Genomic DNA, 22,661 nt, shown 5'->3' on the forward strand with positions numbered 1-22,661 from the left:
GCACAGAGCTGGGCCATTCTGACCAATTTCCATATGTCAACACATGGTTTGGGTTAGTCACTTACCCCTACCCCCAAACCCCCCTTGGGTAAGAGGGCTAGTAAGCCCTTTTTTCTGGAGCCAGTGAAGACAAAGTAGCTATGGATGTACCCTCACCTCAGCTCCAATCTCCTCTTGGGCCCTTGAGTCTGCTCATTCTACATCAACTGGAGGAGGAAACTTCTCCCCGGCACTATGTCCCAAGAGACCCAACCTTGTCACTAACCACAAGGCCTCAGATGCCGTACTACAAAATACCTCTGACTGACTCCCTCACCCCAAATGCTTGCAGAATGATGTTTAAGGCCCCGACTGCTCAGCCCCTGCATTAGTCCCTTCAGTCATGCAAATGCCTGCAGCCCCCTACCACTACCACCCTGTCCAAGAAGTGGCACAAAGTAATGGAAATACTAAGAGTACATGTTTCTTTAAGAATGAGTGATTTTAAAACTTGCAAAAATAAAATACGCAGTTTTTCTGATGACCCTGGGTGATTTACTGAAAATTCTGAGCACACAGTGACTCTGAATTTATCTGGAAGGACCTCAGGGTCCTCCTATCCTGTTGCTCACGATGAGAAGAAAAACATCAGAGCTGCCTGGCAGAGAGCTGATCACACACACACCACAGATACCAACTTAGTAGCTGATGGGACCACAGCCATCCCAGAACAGAACCCACACCGAAAGTATAAGGAGGGTCCACAGAGTCAGAGGGGAAAGCAACTTGAGTTTACATGCAAAATTTGTCTCATAGAAGGAATAAAAGAAATTCAGATTCAACCGATGAATTATTCAAAATTAGCTGAAGTAATCTGGGGCAAGGATAGAGCCCTGCAGCAGTTTTCAGAAACTGCCTAGTAGAGGCAACTCAGAGATTTACTAATCCACATCCAGAGACACCCATTTTATGAATCAGTCTGCTGCAGACATTCTCCGGAAAGAGCAGTGTAAAGGTATGAGACCTCAGACTGACCCAAGTGAACTATTGGCAGCAACCTGAGTGTACAATAACCAAGATTTAGAGGTGGAAATGAACTAACACTAAACTTAATGAGTGCTGTCGAGGAGGTTCCTTACAGTGGTGGGAGGGAAGCCTGTATCCACCTGTTTCCAGCACGGGACTCCAGGACACCAAGCTTGTGAGTGGCCCACGCAAGTACTGATGGCAATTCATCCTGCTGAGTGATAAGGCCCTGGCTCCCCAACCCGTTCTGGCAACACCGTTGCCCTCACACTCAAGGGGTCGGGGCTATGTATGGATGTTGCCAGTAAACCCAAATGTGTTTTTTTGCTGGACACAAGAGCTGCATCTTTGGTATCAGAATCTTTTGACGATCTTTTAACTTCCCACTACCTCCATGTTTTTGGCTTTAATTAGCTGCCAACTAAGAGGTTTCTCACACCCCCTCCTTTATTTTCACATCAGTTTTTAATTATTTCTCAGGCCCCACTTCACTTTTAGGAGATTTCTTATTCAAATTAAAAGCTCTGGTGACTTTCACAACTGTTCCTATAGCTCTTATAAGAATTAGAGCCTATTGTTATTCTGTCTCAAAGACAGCACTTCAGATGCAGAGCTCAGGCAAAGGTGAACACATGAACCACTGTAAGAAATGTGGCTTAGTAAACTGTGCCACAAGTCACATTTGATAAGGCCACAAGTTAGTTCTGGTAAAAATAAGGTGTACTCAAAAAATACACTGGGTGTTCAACTTTTGAAATTCTGTTTGCTAGACTGCCCCATCTCCTTCACTTCCTACCGGGGACCCAAAGAACACATAGGGAAGTGACGGTAAATATAAATACACAACTACAAGCACTGGAGAAAGTGACCAAGCAGGTGTCCAAGAGTGTGACTATGTGTCCGCCCCTCCGTCCCCTTCTCCTATCACTAGGGTGTTACAGCTTTCATTCTAAAGGAGGATGTCAGTTCTTTTCATTGTGAGATATTAAATGAAGCGAACTAAAACGGAGAGCCATGTTCTTCAACAGAAATAATGTACATGTTAGCACTCTTATAAATTCACGTACACATTGATCGCAATAATACCATCAAGATGGATTGTACTTTGTTTATGCAAGGGAATTCTGAATTTATCACTGAAGTGCAAATGGTAAAGGACAAATATTCTCCAATACTTGTCCTATGTGCTATGCTGGTGTAGGGATCAAAATATCAAACCTAGAACAAACCTGAAAGTCTACAAATAAATCTGGAGAAGTTTGATTTAAGACTTAATATGAGGAAATGGGATGCCACCTTCTAAAAAATGCAATAACAATTGTTAATTAATCATATAGGAAAAGATACAGTTGAAACCAGACCCCTCATATCGCACAGAGGAAAAAAATTTGCAGTGTGAAAGACAAAAATATAAAATTTGTATCTTCATTAGATAAGCCTATGCTTTCTTGGAACAAGGGAGAATTTCTAAATTGTGGAAATTATGCAATTATTAACTTTATCAAATAAGACCTTCAGTGGAAAAAAGGGGCAGTCAATCAACTAGAAATAGAATTTACATAATTAACTGAACACATAACACCTGTAAATCTGTATGATTAAAAAATGTTCACAGAAAAATTGGCAAATGGACCTTGAATTTAAACCCCAAACTATTAGGGCCATCAACGAGGGAATTGGGACCAACTTGAGAATTTTGGCACAGGGAATATATAGGCTACCAAAAATAGGGAAGGACACAAACACAGAGGAAGCACAAATTGACAATTGGGATATACTGCAGATAAAACACCTGTGCACATCGAAAGAATTCACCAAGAGAGGAATGAAAGAGTCCACGGACTGGGAAAACATCTTCAGCAATGACACACCAGAAAAATGCCTTGTTACTAAAATCTACAATACTCTGCTAGCTTCCAAAAAGGAAAAAAACTAATTTCCCACTGAGGAGGTGGGCAAAGGACCCGAACAGAAGTTTCACAGGGGCAGAAATCTGAGTGGCCAACACACATGAGAAATGTTCCCAATCTTTTTCCATAAGAAAAATGCAAATTAAAACAACAACGAGGTACCACCTAACACCCTCAAAGGTAGCCCAATTCAAAAAGTCAGAAAGCAGCAAGTGTTGGAGGGGCTGTGGGGAGACAGGAACTCTCATTCACTGCTGGTGGACTTGTAAGTATGTGAGACCACTATGGAAATCCACCTGGCGGTATCTAAAACAGATGGAAATCGAGTTACCATATGACCCAGCCACCCCCCTACTGGGCATGTACCCAGAAGAGGCAAGAAACAAACCAAGATCAGACATCTGTGCTCCAATATTCATCGCAGCACAGTCCACAATTGCAAGTTCACAAGTGCAAATTTCCATCAACTGACGAGTGGATTAAAAAGCTGTGGTACATACATACAATGGAGTACTACGCATCGCTAAAAAGCAGTGATGAACTTATAAAGCTCATAGCTGTATGGGAAGAACTGGAGGAAATCATGCTAAGCGAAGTAAGTCAAGCACAAAAGGTGTAGAACAGCATGAGTCTACTGAGGCAAGCTTAAAAAAAAAGCTGCAATAGGGGCACAGGGAAAAAGTTACTGTATACACACATTCCTGGGGTGAGGACCAAGTAATATGGCAGGGACCAGACCAAACACAGGGATACATATGGTAGGTAATTAAAAAGGAGATGGGGAAAGGAAAAAATAATAATAAAAAAGAAATGGGAAAAAAAATAAAAGAAATGGGTAGCAGGGGCACAGGACAACTAACCCACCCAAAGGGAGGGTTATTGTTTATAACTCCACAGTGAGAGAGAGGACACACTTCAACCCAGTGCTCAAGTTGTGCATGCAACATGCTGGTGTAGAGGAGGGAACTAGTAGAGGGGTCTGAAGGACCAGCCCCAATCAAGTTCTATGTGGACAACTGCCCCCCCACCCCAGAAAAATTTATTTCAAAGGATGGCACTGAATCTGCAGCTCCGGGAGAGGGACATCTCTGATCAGAGCACACGGGAGGAGAGTGGAGCACAACCTGGCCCACCAGGCCTTGAGGACAATGTTCCTGATTAGAGCAGCCAGTCCACAGAGAGGACCACATGGCCGGTCCCACTATGAGACATGACGTCCCTCACTGACCCATAGCACTACAGGGGACAACACTGGAGACAGTGTGGGAATTGCACCCGATCTGATCCCACCACACCCAGGCAAAACACTAAGGGGGTACAACAGAACAGCAAGGGAACGGAGCGGTGAGGTCCCCAAGGAATGCAGAAGGTGGACTTTGGGGCCAGGGCTTGGTGCCCCTAAACACTAGACTGGAAAACATTCCTAAAGGCCAACAGACAGTCCTTGAACTAACTAACTACAAGCTTCTCTTTCTTGTTGTGTTTTGTTTTTTGTCATTGGTTAGTTGTTGTTTTGTTGTATATTGTTGCTTGATTTTGTTCATGTTATTATCTCCGCAGGTCTGTCTAAATAAGATAAGCTGGATGAATAATCTGGAGGAAAAAACATCAGGACCAACAGTTCCAGAGAGACATGGGAGAAGGGGAGGAAGGGGGAAAGGTAGTGGTGTTAACAAACCTAGGGACAATGGAACAACAAGTGATCCAAATCGATGGTGAGGAGGGTATAGGAGGCTTGGTAGGGGTGACCAAGGGTAATGTAACCAAGAGGAATTACTGAATCCCAAATGAAGACTTAGCATGATAGTGGGACACGAAGCAAGTAAAAGGAAATAGAGGAAAGAGCTAGGAGACAAAGGACATTTATAGAGGTCTAAATAAAGGCAAGTACATATGCAAATATATTTATATATGAGGATGGGGAAATAGATCTATGTGCATATATTTATAGGTTTAGTATTACGGTAGCAGCAGGGCATTGGGTCTCCATTCAAGTACTCCCTCAATTCAAGAATACTTTCTTCTATTAAATTGGCATTCTATGATGTCTGTCTTCTTGACACATCCCTGAAGACAAAGTGTGTGCATAAGCAAATGTGGCAAAGAAAGTAAATGATGTGCGGCTATCAAAATATATAGCGTCTGGGGCCTTACAGGCTTGAAGGTAAACAAAAGCTCAGAAGCAACAAAGCCCACATGGAAGAAGCATGCCAGCCTGTGTGATCACGAGGTGTCGAAGGGATTAGGTATCAGACATCATCAGAGCAAAAATCTTATCATTGTGAACGAGGTGGGGAGTGCGGGAGTGGAGACCCAAAGCCCATTTGTAGGCCACTGGACATCCCCTTACAGAAGGGTCTCGGGGAGGAGATGAGCAGTCAGGGTGCGATGTAGCAACAATGAAATATACAACTTTCCTCTAGTTCTTCAATGCTTCCTCCCCACCCCCCAAAACCCCACCCCACTATCTTCATCCCAATTCTACCTTACACATATGGTTAGACCAGAGGATATACACTAGAAATAGAGGGAATCCAGGGCGGATGTTTCCTTCAGGACCAGTGGTGTGAGTGGCAACACTGAGAGGGTGGGTTGGAAATTGGGAACTGATTACAAGGGTCTACATGTGACCTCCTCCCTGGGGGATGGACAACAAAGAAGTGGGTGAAGGGAGACGTCAGACAGGGCAAGATATGACAAAATAATAATTTCTAAATGATCAAAGGTTCATGAGGGAGAAGGGAGCGGGGAACGAGGGGAAAAATTGGAGTTGATGCCAGAGGCTTAGGTGGAGAGCAAATGTTTTGAGAATGATGAGGGCAATGAATGTACAAATGTGCTTTACACAATTGATGTATGTATGGATTGGGATAAGGGTTGTATGACACCCTAATAAAATGACAAAAAAAAGAAAAATTGGCAAATCATACAAATGGGACATTCACATTGCCATGAAACATTACAATATACAATCACAAATAACACCATAATGAAGTATCATTTCACACCAGATTTGTATAGATAACAACCAAAATTACCACTAACGGCAGATTAACTATGGTATTACATGTACACCTTACACAGCTGAACAAAACACAGGATATGGAGCTACAAAATTGTACTACTGTGCAAACTGGGCAAGTAACAGAAAAGCACCTCAAATAATTAATTTATATAAATTTAAAAAAAGACATTACACTGATATTCATCTAATGTCCTCTTTTTTTACCCCCACGCCCTCTTTTTGTCAATGTAAATTTTTTTGAAGTTTAGAAAGTTTTCCAAAGTTTCTATGTGTGTAAAGAGCTTCAATTCTGCAAATGATTAAATCTAAATATTTACTGAGCACTCACAGGCGAGACACTGTATTTGTTGCAAGGTGAGTTTTTGGTGGGAGTGGTGCTTGCAATAGTTATTTTCATTTATCCTTTTATTTTTAATATAAAATATGATTTATTCATAATAGAAAATATATGATATGTTTAAAAATGGCTACGACGATCTTTGTTTCCTTGAGATATGGGTTAGCTGAAAGAGAAACCCCATCTCCATCAAAGCCATGCCTCTCTACGAGCCATTTGTGGACACTGATTGTGGACACTGAGAGGAATCCTGGGACCAATGGAAGAGTACATTCAAGATCTCCATGTGAAGCCAGAGGCTGAGAGCAGCAGTGCCAGTGATCGTGACACAGAATCTATGGGACAGAGTAAAAGAGCTAAGCCATGACCAGTGGAACAGTGTCAAGATTATGTGACTTTGAGACAGAGCAAAAGGCTTGTTACTTTGTCCGTGGGCGAAGAGGCAATGCAACCACGTGGCTAAGGATCATGAAGAGGCTTGGCTACTGGCTGAGGAGAGATACGCTATCTGACCCTGGCTTAACTCGCCCATTAAGCTCCCTAACTGAGAGTACTGTCTCTGAGTTCTGTGTGGCGACGGTCACAAGTTGTCAAACCCAGCATAGAAGTAGACAGAGGAATAAGGTTGGTGTTCAAATAGGAAAGCCAGAGATCAGATACGGCCCCTCGCGCGCCATTTAAGAATACAACCAAGTTATAGCCATATACCTTAAAATTATTAAACAATATTAACTATTACAAATGAAAATCTATTACTAGTTTTTAGTTATTTTCTCTTAAAATATTTGTGAGATCTCAGCAACCTTATTTAACCAAGCTCTTATTTTTTAATTTACTCTGATCCAACGGGATATAGTTTTAATTCTTTAGCCTTAATTCCAAAGCCCTGATTCCAGAGGCCAACTGTCTCTGCATCTCCATCTCATTTAACACACTTAACCGAGTTTATTTCTTAGACTGTTACTGCTCTGACTTTGTACATATTGTTCCTCAGTCCTACTCTACACAGTTCCACCCCATTCTTAAAACTTCTCTACCGTCCTAATCCTTCAGATTTTTTTCTTCCTTCTCCAACCACATGCAGGACCCGAATCACTCAAATGGTACAAAATCTGAATTTTTTGGCCTGTTTTCAGCTTTCCCACATGGCTTTCCAAAGGTAATCATTCGTTGTGTTAACTCACATAAGGGGGCTTCAAAAAGTGTGTGGAAAATTCCATGAGTCCACATACTCTTTGAAGCTCTCGTATCGCCGTATTTAATGAAGAGCTTTAACTTGACAATATATCTGAATATGAACTCAATTAATGAAAATTAAAGGGAAGCATGAATATAACCTCATAAACATTCCAAAAGGATGAAAACCTTAGTCTTTACATGATGTATATCTAAACGCCAATTTATAGGCTGACTGAAGAGACAAGACCAATGCTCTCACCATTAGAGAATCTAAAAGGGTATTAAGAGTTTGTCTAAACTATAGGGTGACATCTAAAGCAATAAAGCTATTTTAAATTGAGGTTGCAAAATTCATTAAAAAATACTACTTTAAGATTTTAAGAACATAATATATTAACCATTGCAAAGAAAATATTCCCAATAATTATATTCAATATGCTGCTGTTTGCAATTAGCAGTGCAAAAATACAGCGTAAAACACAAAAGTATGTCATCAAGATACCTTCAAGTAGCGTTCAATATTGCTCATCAAAATATCAATTTCTTCCTTGGACCACATCCCCTGCTTCCATTTATGTCCTTTAAAAGAAGATAAGTAGCGTTACACAAATTATTATTCCTTCCTCCAAAACTCATTTCTTCCAGGCGATTCAAATCTGTAGGAATAAAGTATAACTAATTTAACTTCTTATTCATCTTCAAGTTCCCTCAGTAAACTTATCACCTGTTGGTCTTAATGCAAAACCATATGTTACCTTACAAATGATGTGGTAGTTAAAATACTTTTAAAATCTCTTATTTGTTCTCTTATGATAGCAGTATAAAAATTCTAATAAGAATCTTAAAAATTTCTCCCATGAGTAACAAGTTTTATGATTAAATGAAATTCTAGATGAAGGTACACAATATATTGGATATCAAGTGAATAATCTATTTTTAAGAGCATTCTACTCTACACTGGTTGAAAGAATCAATTTACTTGTTTCCTTACTTTAACAGAAAATACCATCCTCACTGTTTGAGAGCAGGTTCTATAGAAATCCATATGCACTGGACTACCTTATACCTCTAAGCTGCTTAGCAGACTAAAATAGTTCAGCCTTGAGGAGTGTCCAAGAGCCTTCTCCCATAAGTAACGATGCTGTCTTTTAACGCAAAAATTAACTAGGAAAAATTTACTTAAGTTAAAAATATTCAGTTTTTGAGAAACAAATGTTGGTTCAACATGGAAAAGTTCAAAAATTACTCAGTCACATGGACTAGAGTACAAATCAGAATCCCAGTGACAAGTCCTTCTATGTCCCTTATCCATTTCCCCTCAAATTTATCAACCATCACTTTACTCAACATTTTACATTTATGAATGATAATCTGTTTAAAGCATTAGTGACTTACGTATACCAGTAACAAATGCTGAGGTGCTCAGGAAGAATGTTGGTTGTTATTTAAGGTTTGTGTCAACTTGGTTGGTTTGGTCAACTCAGTGGTTTGGCAGTTAAGTAACATCCTCAATTTTTGTACAATGTTCCTTTTCTTTTCATTTTTAAAAATCATTTTATTGGGGTCTCGTACAACTTTGATCACATTCCATACATCCATCCATTGTGTCAAGTACATTTGTTGCCCTCATCATTCTCAAAACATTTTCTTTCTACTTGAGCCCTTGATATCAGCTCCTCATTTTTCTCCTTCCTCCCAGCTCCCCACTCCCTTAGGAACCCTTGATAATTTATAAAGTATTATTCATTTTCAAAGAACAACCTAGTCACTGAATCCTAACCATACCAATGCGTGCTGAGCGGATATATTCCCCACTCTAAAATTTACAGCATACTCGACCTTTGTTAGTCAGAGAATCTTTATCTTCTTTAGTTGTAAACCATGCTTGGCTAACTGCTGAAACTTCTTCATTACCCAAGGGAGACATTTCATCTAGTTGCTCATTCTGCAGAATCTTGAAGAACAAAACCAAAACAAACAAACAAACCCTGTTTAATGAGATATTCAACTTGATTAATTTTCATTTGCAATGCTAAATATTATAAAACTCTTATGTAGCAGAGCATGGAGTTAATTTGTGATCGATATAATATAAAACGCTAGCAAAATTTTTTACTAAGTATTTAAATCAATATAGGACAGCTAAAACAATTTGTGTATGTAAAATCGGTGCACAATCAGTTCCAGCTAAGATAGTGGAAATACTAGGGTTGAGTCGTATTAGTTAGAATTCTCATAGATTGTTAAATACAATCCCCTACTAAAATAAAGGAGTATCGAGATATACCAGAAGACATTATCATGTTTACTGGAAGTTTCTATTGCCTTCTGAAACCAATCTTGAGCCTTTTAAAGAAAAGTTCTTCTCAAAAAACTATGTAGTGCTTATTATATGAAAGAGCCTCATGTTTGTAGAAAATCCTATTATGTTCTAAATTCCATTTTCCACAAACTTTTGGAAGTTCTCTCATATTATTATTCTACTTTAAACCAATATTTATTAATGTCAGAGTAAGTAAAAAAGAATCACTACAAAGCCAGAAACTTATTTAAAGAAACCCCAAAATGTGTTATCTTCCCTCCAGATCTAAATACTTTTAATGACCATGTTTCCATCTCTCTAACTCATTTGCAAGGGAATTCTGTGTTTTCATTTATAGTATGTACCAAAACCAAAGATAGATTTGGCATCCTTGAGGTGCTTAAATCTTGTTCCTTTGAATTTTTCTTTGCATTTGGGGAGGAAAAGAAGTCGGAAGAGACAATAGCAGACATATAAGGTAGATAGACTAAAGTTTCCCAACAAAATTCTTACTAAGACAAGTTCTTGCTACCCCAGAAGAAGGGCCAAGTGCAGTTGACGAAAAAATCTCATAACTTTTCTGGCCTTTTCTCACTAATGTAGCGATAGCTTTCAATTTTCTTAAAACTTCCTAATAAGCCCACGTGTCCTTTAAGAAAATTTCATCTATTATGACTCCCCTTCTCATTTAAGATTCATCTGATTAAAAGTAATCACTATAACTTTCTGAGTTAACCTCTTTGCCTTGAATTTATTTAACTGGTCCAACTAATCTGGAAGCCACTGTCTGACTGGGCCTTATTCTCTGGGTAATATTGGTAAATCCAAGATTCATCCGTAGTTTTTAATCATTCCATAAAATCATCTCCATTAGTTTTGATAGTACTAAAAAGACTAATGGCAAGATTAGCTCTTTAAGCTAACTGATCTTCATGCAACACTTCTGACACCCAACTCTCCCCCAGTTTGCTGGGACTAAGATGTTTGCTCAACACTGAAACTGCAAAACCATGTGAGGTCCCAACTTAAGCAGCTATTATATTAATAGTAATGGGAAGATGTGTCCATGTCAGTTTTGTGTGGTGCCTCAAAATGTCTTTTTCTGTGGTACGAACTTTTTGAAGGCACAATAGGGAGTCAGAGACAAGTGTTTTACTAAGAGACACCCAATAATTGCAGAAACATGTTTAAACTTTTTTTAAAAGCACCAAAGTAGTAGTAATACTTTACTTACTCTTAGTAACCACTCAACAAAGTCCAGTCTCAGACTGGATACACTAATTATATTACTGGTTGGAGGTAATTCCTAAGAAAGATTGGGTTAGTTCTTGAATAAGCTGAAATTGTAATTCTAATTTCAAACCCATCTCAGTCAAAGCGCAATGAGAATAGACAGCTTATCTTTATTGTCATCTACTAAATTTTCATATCTAGCAATAAATGTATGGTTAGTATATCAAGCAAGTTTGGTGTTTTTAGGTACTGTATATACTTATGTATAAGTCGGGACAAGCGCCCATTATCTCGCGGGTGATTGCTATCTCTCTGCTTTTCAAAGCCCCGCTGACACTGCTGGGCTTTGAATGTTTGTTTACTCACATCTAACCAATCAGAGCCGTCCTATGATGTGGACGGCTCCAATTTGCAGAATCACCCGCAGTGATTCACTTAAGCCGGCAGCTGAACTGGTAAGGATGTGTCTGTGGCTGCGCTCCGTCGCGGGGGAGCCATTACCATGAAAGTTCTTTTTCAAAGTCTTGGTTTTTTATCCTATTAGAAATGGATACTCTTGAACCAAAACAAAATGCCGGTCATATGAGGCTGGTTTCAAAATGAAGGTTGTGTCAAGAGCAGAAGAGAGCAATAACAGTACTGCAAGTAGAGAATTCTGTTTTGACGAAAAGCAAGTGAGCGAGTGATGGAAAATGAAGGCTGACTTGGAACAGATTCCAAAAGCTAAAAAAGCTCGTTGTGGTTTAACGTCTTTTTATGGGGCTCTGGAGAGTGAATTGCATAAATGGGTTATAGAGTGTCGTCAAAATGGTTACTGCGTAACACACATGGGAATCCGCACACATGCTCCACAAATGGCTAAGGATGGCAAATATAAAGCACCAGGCATTGAAAAATTTGCTGCGTCAGCCAGCAGGATGGTGTACCCGCTTCATGAATAGGTTTGGCCTACTATGTTTGAGACAGAGAACAGATTTCCCAGAAATTAACACAAGATGTTGAAGAAAAAATTATGTCATTCCAGTCATTTATTATCAAACAATGAAGGATTTATAATTATGATCTGGCAGACATTGGGAATATGGATGAAACTGCCATGACTTTTGATCTTCCAAGCAACAGAACTGTGGCAAGTTTAGGAGAAAAAAAAACATTTTTCTCAAAACCACAGGAAATGAAAAAAAAAAACCCAACACTTTACAGTTGTTCTATCATGTTTGGCTAATGGAACTAAGCTGCACCCTGTCATTATTTTAAAAAGAAAGACCTTGCCTAAAAAGATCAATTTCCCACCAAAAATTTCTGTGCATGCACATGTTAAAGGCTGGCTGGATGAAGACGGAACCAAAAAAAATGGCTGGAAGAAATTTGGAACCGACGACCAGGAGCAGCCTTAAAGAAAAAGTCATCGTTACTTGTTTGGGATATGTTCAGAGCCCACCTATCAGGTGACATAAAAAAACTGGCAAAATTTAGTAAGTTATTTTAGGTGTTATTCCAGGTGGGCTTATATCTGTACTGCAGTTTCTGGATGTATCTTTGAATAAGCCTTTTAAAGATAGTGTGTGAAGTATGTGGCATGAATGGATGTCATCTGGTAAAGCCCAACTGACAAAAGGAGGGAATCTCATGAAGCCTGACATAGAGTTAATAGCAAAGTGGGTTCGAGATTCATGGGAAGACATTCCAGAGTGCGACGTGCCTTCCAGAAATGTAGTATTAGTAATGCTGTGGATGGCAGTGAAGACTGCGCTTTGTATGAAAACGACAGCAGTGATGGTGATGACGGTGATCTCAGTGAGGACAGTGTCTATGATGACCTCACACCAGCTGAAGCTCTGCACTGGGATAAGGATGATGATGATAAATCCAGTTTTGAAGGATTTTAACTCTTTACATTTTAGCTTGGTTGCTGATTGAGCTCAGGGAATAGTACTCTTTTTTTTTGCTTTATATTAGGTTTTATTTCTTTTTTTTTTAACAATTTATTGGGGCTCATACAATTCTTATCACAGTTCATACATATACATACATCAATTGTATAAAGCACATCTGTACAGTCTTTGCCCTAATCATTTTTTTCTCTTCTTTTCTTTTTTTACATTTTATTAGGGACTCATACAACTCTTATCACCATCCATACATATACATACATCAATTGTATAAAGCACATCCATACATTCCCTGCCCCAATCATTCTCAAGGCATTTGCTCTCCAGGGAATAGTACTCTTAAGGTATCATTTTTGATGATACCTTATTGTTTTTGTTGAACCTCTTTTCCACTTACTGTGTTGGTTTACTAATGTTAAATGCCTTGTCCTTTTATTTATGTTTTTATTTAAAATAAATATTTAAATACATTGCCCCACTGATGTCTCAATTTTTAGTAATTTTATTTTCATTTGTTTTGATTATTGAAACTCACCAATAGCTTCTGCATTTTCTACCCTAGGCTTATACTCAAGTAAATCAGTTTTTCTGGTTTCCCAGGTAATACTTAGGTACCTCGGCTTATACTCAGGTCGGCTTATATTTGAGTAGAGTATATACAGTAGTTATTTTTAGAAAATTCATGGGCAAAAACACTAGAAATAACTGCAACAAGCCTAAATTTTATAATCCCATGTTTCTGTTAAAGTCAAGTCTATAAAAACTCAAAATTGTGAGAAACTAGATTGTCTATGATTCATGATCTTCTGAAGATCACAATTCTTCAATTATTAGAATTCCTATATCAACTTGAAAAATGGGAATTTTAAGCTATTACTAATCACAGGTAAGATAGAAACTTCAATACATTTTAGATTGAACCGTTTCCCCAAAATATGTTGTAAATCCCAATTACTATACTTATGGTTCTATTTCTATTTGGAATGGGTTGCCCTTGTTTTGTTAATGAGGCAGAGCAGTGCAGTTTTATGTTTTCTGAGAGATCCAAGAGCAGATTAAGCAAGCGTTTACAATCAATCAAAGGCCAAAAGGACAGATGGAAATGGATCCAGGGAGGAAGTGTGAATGGCATGGGGGGAAAAAAAGTGTAAATAAACTGTCAAATGAAAAACTGTCAAAGCTTTCACCCAAAAATGAGTTCTAAAACAAAACAAAAAAGATGATACTAAAACAAGAGGCCAAATAATAAAAACACATTAACTCTCTAGCAATAAAATAACTCTTTAATTTGTCTTATAATAGGAATTTATCAATCTTTTAATGAGGTTGAACACCAAATCAATCTGAATCTCTCTCTCAGAGTTTATTTTTAATGTGCTGAGATGGAAAAACAGAAGTAACACAAGTCTTTCACTCTAGAAAGAAACGGCTACGCTGAGAGTCACTTTGAAGGACAGGCATGTTTTACTATTTCAGGGGATTTGGAAAACTCATTCCTGCCCAGACCACCCATTGAAATCCAAGTGGGAGATTACAAACTCTTGAGCTTGACCCAAAGTTTTCTGGGCCAAAGACTCACTCTTCTGATTACCTTGAGACTCAAGAACAACTCTGAAGCTCCCTATCACAGAAGGTTCACCTACCTGCGCTGGCCCTAGTCTGTTTCCTATGAACTTGTAGCTAGATGGTCATTGTGACCTTTCATTAAAGCAAATAAGCACAAAGGTGATTTAAAAAAAATTGTAGAAAATAGAATTTCCACACATACTATTTTTAGCTCCTTATCATAATGACATGACACAATCACTCTACTTCAAAAATTATTTTATTAAATGAAGGAATGATATAAAAAATGTGAGCTACTAAAAAAATAAAAGCATGATCAATGATAAATCTACAAATAAAATAAATTTTATGTTTAGGTTAGCTTTAGAACAAAAAGTTCCAATTGATTTTTGCAGAAGTAACTTAACTTCTATATATGTGAAATTAATTAAATTGTAGAAATCATAAAACTGTATTTAGTCCTATAACCAAGAGAAATGAATACTACCATTAAGTACAATTATGGTAATTAAAACCTATCTAAAATGACTAGTTTCCACTCTTAAAAGAATACAGAATATGTGTTAGCCTTTCTAAATCAGTTGTTATGGACTACCATTGGGTACCTCTTAAGCAGCTTTATCTTCTAATTACTGTTGGGGTAAAATATAACGTTTTTTCGTAGCTCCAGTGAGACCACTACATGCAGATAAGGAACATACATGCATTTGCTTTCTAAGGCAAGCATTACACTTCTGATACACTTAAGTATGTAGGTATTGGCAACATGAGTAAGTAGTGCCACCTTAACTTTATATTTGGTTCTTTGTCAGAGAAAACATGCTCCTATGATTGTCATTTGACTTCTGTGTAAAAGATAACCCTCCTGTCCTGTGCCCAATGGAAAAGACAGTACCTGGATCTGTGTCACAGTTCCTTCAGCAATCTCATCATCTGCCACCTCTGTGGTTGCAGTCATGGTCAACTCAAAGCTCTGATCATTTTCTGAAACTTCAGAAAAAAGGGAAACAATTCAGTTCCAGAATAATGGTGATTCTAATTAATCTAAAAAATGTCTATGGAAAAAAAGTTACTCCTTGTCAACACATCACCACATGTACATATATACATTTATTTACTGTGCAAATACTACATACCAGTCCATGCTTTAGGAATTGGGGCTATGTCTTCGGTAGGGGGGGCATGCAAAATGAACAAGATACGCTATGTGGTGAAAAGTACCAAGAAGTAAACGCAGGAAAGTGAAGGTACAGAGAGTAAGAGAGGCTATTTGAAATTTTAGATAAACCCTCCCAAAAACCAAACTCATTGCCACTGAGTCGATGCCGACTCACATCAACCCTTTTAGGACAGAGCAGAACTACCGTGTGAGTATCCAAGACTGTTAACTGTTTGTGGGAGGAGAAAACCTGTCCTTCTCTCTCTCACTAGCAGTTGGCTAGTGGTTTCCAATTGCTAATTCTGTGGATCACAGCCCAATGCGTAATCACTACTCCACCAGGGCTCCTGAAATTTTAGATCCTAGGCCACAAAAGTGGCCAAACCCTAGCACACAATGAGGAAGGAAGCCAAGTGATCCACATCCTGAAAGAATGCATTTCGAGAAAAGGCAAGCCAAGTGCAAAGGCTCCGAAGTGAGAGTGACATGCATGGCCTATTCACTAAAAGGGCAAGGAGGCCGAGATAGCTAAAGCACATGGAGCAAGACCACTAAGGGGACTGTGCATGGCCTCTGTAAATACTTTTGCTTGTAGTCAGAGACGGGAGGCCACCAGAAGGTTTCAAATAGAAAAGGGATTTAGTCTGCCTTGTTTTTTTAAAAACCAGGATCACTGTGAAGGCTAAGAGGAAGACTGAAGAGATAAGAATTAGAGTAAGATTAGTTAGAAGACTAATGCAGTAATCCAGACAAAAGTAACTGGACTAGGGTGACGGCAAGTGAAGGTCATCTGTATTTCTATAGCTCAAATCCTGTAAATATTTTCAAGGTTTAGGCAACAGGCTCTGAGGACAGATTGGAAGAGAAAAATCAAAGAGCAATTTGCTATTATACTTTTAAACTTTTTATTTGCGCTACAGAAGGATGGACTTGACACTAACAAGATAGAAAAGAATGCTGAAGAAGCAAGTATAAGAACTTATAAGAACTGGACACCTCTGTCATTTTAAATACATTGAGACACCTATTGTTGTGGGGAAATGAGTTCTTTTACATGCCTTTGGACATAATTCTTTAGAAAAACAGCTTGAGATCCCCTTGCCCCCCCCCCTCACTGCCCCACCTATGAGAAGTTACCTATGCCCTAGTTTCTTACCCCAGAAAGCTTGTTACTTTTGTCCAGGTTGATTAACATTTCCCTGATAAACAGTCAACAATTAATAGTATGCAAAGCTGACTATAGATACTATGTAAATGAAGTGTATGCGGCCTACCAAGAAAGTACTGATCCCTGTGACTTTTCCAATGGTTGGGGCCACAGAGTTATTATCTGTGGTATTAAAATTATACTGATAGGTGCTGGTTGGGGGCGGGGATATGATAGAAAAATAGTCTGAAAATGGCTCACTGGGAGGTAAAATTTTTAGAAGGTTTTAGAAACACTCCCCTGTGGAATTATTGTGATGATTAAATTAGCACTGTATGTTCTGAAGTTATGAAGAGAAAAATAACTGGTCTAAGCTTCCTAGAAATGCCAACACTTCTATCGAAATGAATTTTTCACAAGTTAGTATTGATTTAAAAACAATCTTCTATATTCTTAAGTCATCATGACTTACGTGGAAGTGCAACAACTGATATACAAGGAGTTGAATCATCAATACTCTGATCATCCTCAGAGGACAAACAAAGTCTTTTATGCGAAGGTTCAGTACTATCTTCTGAGTCTATTTCATCAGCTTCTAACGAAACAAAACAGCAAACAAAATTTTTAACCAATGAGGAAAGATTAAATCTCCAACTGGCAATGACTCTGGAATAATTTGCTTACCTTTTTGCTCCATTAACTAACCCCATTTGTGTAATAAGGATGCAAAGGGGCAATAGCTTCTTTATGTCTAAAGCAGTAGCTTAGCTTATATTTTTATCTTTATAAACTATGAACAAATATGTCACCCTTTGAGACATCACATTTTGTATTGTAAACTATCTGGTTGTCCATATACTTCAGACAGGTTGATTATTTTGTAAACAGTGTGCAGATCCATTGACAATATTTATCGAGTACCAACCAGGAAAACAGACTTTCAAGGAGCACAAACTATAGTGGAGGTGGCTAAATGGACAATTTTTTTTCTCCCCAAATGGACAATTTTAGAATAGTGCTGGAAAAGTGGCTAGAAGAGGCAGTTATAGAACACAAAACAGAGGACTTTCATATGCAAACTAGGGGGTGAGAGAAAGTTTTCTAGATACTAAAAGGAGAAACAAAAGCTGAGGGACAATGATTTTTCCTGTCAGTAGGAAAATGTGCAGTGACGAGGTGAAAGCAGGCAGCTGGAAGGTCACTGGCATCACTGAGTCCACAGAGGGAAGACCTAGCAATCGGCTTCATTAGTATGTTGAGAGCTGTTAGGTGCTGTCAAGCCAGCGCTGAGTCACAGGGGCCCTATGTATAAACAAGCTGTAGTCTTTAAAAAAAAAAAAAAAAGACAACTATGCACAGATTTATTTTCAGGCACCACAATAAACGCAAACAAATGGCAGTTCAAAACCATCTACTTTGTAGGAGAAAGATGGAGCTTTCTACTCTTGTACAGAGACAATTTTACCCTGTCCTATAGGGTTGCTATGAGTTGTCAAAGACTCAATGGCATTGAGTTTGGTTGTTTAGGGGATTTGTTAAGAGATCATGTCTGAATAGGATCCAGCATGAGGCACCACAAGGCCAAGACATTAGTTTGAAAGGAGTCCCTATCAAAGCACCACGAATTATGCTAAAAACTAATGGGAATAAAACCCATCAAATTTATGATGAAGTCATGGAGAAATCAGCAATTTATAAATGGTTAACTTAAAAAATTCATTTTACTGAGGGCTCTTGCAGCTCTTCTCACAATCCATACATACACTGTATCACGCACATTTGTACATATGTTGCCATCATTTTCAAAACATATTCTTTCTACCTGAGCCTTTGATATCAGCTAATTTTTCCCTCCCCCCCTCAGGAACCTTTGATAATTTATAAATATTTTTTTTTATATCTTACATACACTGACCACTGTCTCCCTTTAACCACTTTTCTGTTGTTTATATCCTGGGAGAGGGTTATATGTAGATCTATGTGATCAGTTCCCCCACCTTCTCTGTACCCTCCTGGTATCTCTATTCTCATTGGTCCTGAGGGGTTTAATCTGTCCTGGATTTCCTGTATTGAGAGCTCTTACCTACATCAGTGTACATGGTCTGATCTAGCCGGATTTGTAAGGTAGAATTGGGGTCACGGTAGTAGGAGGAAAAAGCACGGAAGAACTAGAGGAGAGTCGTATGTTTCGTCGGTGCTATCCTGCATCCTGACTGGCTCGTCTCTTCCCTGGGACCCTTCTGTGAGGGGATGTCCCTGTGTCTACAGATGTACTGTGGGTTAACTTTTACAAGAACGGATGAGAATAGCATCTGGGGTCTTAAAGCAAGTACCATCTGAATGAGGCATCAACTAAGTGCACAGGGAAGAAGCACAATCCAACACTGCAAATCAGAAGGAGGGAATGGTACAAGAGCCCCAGGGGAGGACTGGCTTGTGTCAGAAGTGGTAAAGAAGCACAGAGGGTGGAGGCATGCCTGCCTTCTGCCTTGTGGCTATTGGGATGTCGGAGGAGGTCAGAACTGTTTCCACAGCAAGGCTCTTCTCTAGGGACTGACTGGCCCCTCTGACAGCATGTACAAAGCACAGCAGACAGTCTTCTGGCCATACAGCTTCCAAGACTTTTTTTCTGGCAGTTTGTTGTACTTTCTATGTTCTTCTGCTTTTTAAGGTCTTTGATCTCAGATCTGCCCAGTACAACATATCATTTGATTTCTTGGCTACCGCTTCTGGAGACACTGATTGTGTAACCAAGATGAAATTCTTGCTATCTTCCTATGTGGTCATCAGTTGGAATTGACTCAATGGCAGAGTACTTGGCCTGGCTTATAAGAAGCATAGTGAATTTAGAATAAATATAGACTGAGTCATTTTAACATATCAACTGGTAGTTAAAAACACACTAGTTTGAATGAACCCATATTATACAAGCTGAAATGAGAAGAGAACGTAGGTTAAATAGATGAACTTAAGAAAGTAAAACGAATAATGAAGAAACAGGTAGAGAAGTAATAAAATGACCACAGACTGCAAGTTTGGGTATTGTATCAAAGAAGTATACTCAGTTACCTGGAATGATATTAAAATTTCTTCTTCACTCAAAAACATACTCCAAAGTCATCTTAAAGTTAGCCTGCCCGCCCGAGCATTACGCTATTTTAACACCAGTCTGTGGGATCAAATTTACCACACTTGAAAGATCACATAGAGACTTTATGGAGTGATGAGTTTATTAATGAGAGAGGGTGCAAATGGCTTTACAGCTGCAAGAATGTTATCAGTATCACAGAATTGTGAGTATAAAACTATTTTACTACGTACACTCTCAACAAAATAAAATTAGGAAAACCTCCGCTTTTCAAAAAAAGACCAAACTGTTGAATCCTAATTCATTATAAGTGCTATTAAATCCTATTCATATAGTTGTATAAAATTCTCTAATACACAAAATAAGTTTTCTATTTCTATTGGCAGGCCTACTTAGTTTCAAAAGGATTATAGGTAACTATTAAAGCATAAAATAAGTCTTTCATAAAAGAATGAGTAAGTATACCTATGAAAATTTTTCCATCATCATCATCATCATCATCGGAAGTTCAACACATTTTATTTATCAAATAGCTAGAAGATTGATAATGACTAATTTTTATGGAAAATTTAAAAATATTTTTAGAAACCACAAAACTAATGTTAAGACACTGATTCAAAATCACAACTTTTCTTTCTAGTCTACAAGCCTCAATTACAGTAAGAATCAAATGTGACATGGAACTTTGGAATCTACACTCTTAAGTATTATTTGAACAACTTCACCTACCATTCTGAGGGCAGTGAAGAATGAGATTCCCTTCGGTGTCCTGAGCCAAAGTCACAGAGTTCACAGTTTCTACTGTTACTGTGTCAGAATCCTCTTCAACTGTGCTCATACTCAAATCTGTACAAAAGAGTCCACATTTCAATTTTAAGTTATTTCTAGATATAAACACAAACCAGTCTTTGTATCCTAAAATTTAAACCCATTATTCAGAAATAAATGTAATAATTTACAATACTGTGACCAGTATGAATATTTGTAAATATATAGCATCAGCTTCTTAAAAAGGTCGTTCTACCACATCCAATGAAAGAAGTTCTAATTTGTCATATGAGAGAAACTCTCAACCAACTAGTTACTTTTTACTGGCACCGCTGCAGTATATATGTGTGGTGTTTAAGACTTTAGCAGAAGTACCATCAAAACTTCTATCTTGGATGTAAGAATCACTTTCCCAAAAAGCTTTTACAGGTAACTATTAGGTATTAATAGTTATATTAATTATTTACTAACTAGGCAAATAGTTATATTATTATTAGTTATATTAATTATATTATTAATATATTAGTTATATTATTAATAGTTATAATAATTATTTACTAACTAGGCAAATGTGTTTTTCCTTGGCAAAGATCTGGTGATTTATTATTTATTTTAAATCATTTCATTGGGGCTTTAACAGCTTTTCTCACAATCCATGCATACATTCATTGTGTGAAGCACATTTGTACATGTTGCCATCATCATTTAGAAAATATTTTCTACTTAGCCCTTGGTATCTATCAGCTCATTTCCCGCCTTGCCCCATGAACCCTTGATAATTTATAAATTATTTTTTCATATCTTACAATGACCCTGATCTCCCTTCAACCACTCTATTGATCATCCCCTGGGGGTACGTGTTATATGTCGATCATTGTAATCAGTTGCCCCCTTTCCCCCCTTCCCCTCCTGGTATCGCTACTCTCATTATTGGTCCTGAAGAGTTTAATCTGTCTTGGATTCCCTGTGTTGCGAGCTCTTATCTGTACCAGTGCACATAGTCTGGTGTAGCCAGATTTGTAAGGAAGAATTGGGGAAAACTAGAGGAAAGTAGTATGTTTCATCAGTACTACACTGCAGCCTGACTGGCTTCTCTCTTCCTTGTGAACCCTTCTGCGCGGGGATGTTCAGGGTTTCCACTCTGCCCTCCCCGTCCATTCACACCTATGATTTTTTGTTCTGGGTCTTTGATGCCTGACACCCGATCCCACCTACACCTCAGGATCACACAGACTGGTGTGCTTCTTCCATGTGGGTTTTGCTGCTTCTCAGATAGATGGCCGCTTGTTTATCTTCAAGCCTTTAAGACCCCAGATGTCTTATCTTTTGATAGTAGGGCACGTTCCACTTTCTTCACATTATGCACCCATTTTGTCTTCAGCACTTTTGTCAGGAAGCTGAGCATCAAAGAATGCTGGGTTATCAGAACGAAGTGTTCTTGTGTTGTGGGAGTACTTGAGTAGAAGCCCAATACACGTCTGCTACCTTACTACTGAACCTATAAATACATGTGCTACATAGATCTGTTTCCCTATTGTTATACTTACATGTGTACATGCCTGTATTTAGACCTCTATAATGGCCCAGATCAGGTGATTTATTAGTTTATTATACATTGTGGGGGAGGTCAGATGCTTAGACATCCTCCCTGAAGGCAGTTAGTCGCCAGACTACTAGGCCCAGCTCCTTGCTGTTGTGGGTGGCGTTCAGACCCTACTGATAATGGTCACTATCAGTTGAGCCAGGGAACAGGTCAAACCAGCTGTGATATCCAAAATTAGGCTGCCATCCTGTATCTAGGATCCGCCCATCTTGCCACATGTATACCCCAATCCCTCCTCTTCCTATTGCGTGGATACCCCTAGATCACCCCCTCTCATTACTGTATTACCTATAGCACAGTCCCTTCCTGTGAAGTGGGTCTTTACCTGTAATTAGGGGCCTTGCATGTCCCCAGAGAATATAAAAGCCTTTGTTAGCATTAAATAGCTCGCTCTCTCCACGTGGATTACCAAGCAGGGCTGAGGTGAGCAAAGTACCATGAAATGTG

The 22,661-nt window shown here is 38.6% G+C and overlaps 1 protein-coding gene across 4 annotated transcripts in view; it reads right to left on the minus strand.

Moving 5' to 3' along the window:
• The window catches only part of DMTF1 (cyclin D binding myb like transcription factor 1), a 55,559-nt gene that overhangs the window by 18,999 nt on the left and 13,899 nt on the right, over positions 1-22,661 (minus strand). For 3 of the 4 annotated variants that reach the window (XM_075558464.1, XM_075558465.1, XM_075558467.1), the window contains 5 exons: positions 20,573-20,689; positions 17,228-17,350; positions 15,345-15,439; positions 9,296-9,410; positions 7,959-8,035 (listed from right to left, as the gene is read on the minus strand). In XM_075558464.1, coding sequence (XP_075414579.1) covers positions 7,959-8,035; positions 9,296-9,410; positions 15,345-15,439; positions 17,228-17,350; positions 20,573-20,681 — 519 coding nt within the window. In that variant the 5' untranslated portion in view covers positions 20,682-20,689. The remainder of the gene's footprint in view (positions 1-7,958; positions 8,036-9,295; positions 9,411-15,344; positions 15,440-17,227; positions 17,351-20,572; positions 20,690-22,661) is intronic. The other variant, XM_075558466.1, reaches the window with a different exon arrangement.

This window comes from Tenrec ecaudatus, chromosome 9 (assembly GCF_050624435.1).
Source record: "Tenrec ecaudatus isolate mTenEca1 chromosome 9, mTenEca1.hap1, whole genome shotgun sequence".
Taxonomy (NCBI): domain Eukaryota; kingdom Metazoa; phylum Chordata; class Mammalia; order Afrosoricida; family Tenrecidae; genus Tenrec; species Tenrec ecaudatus.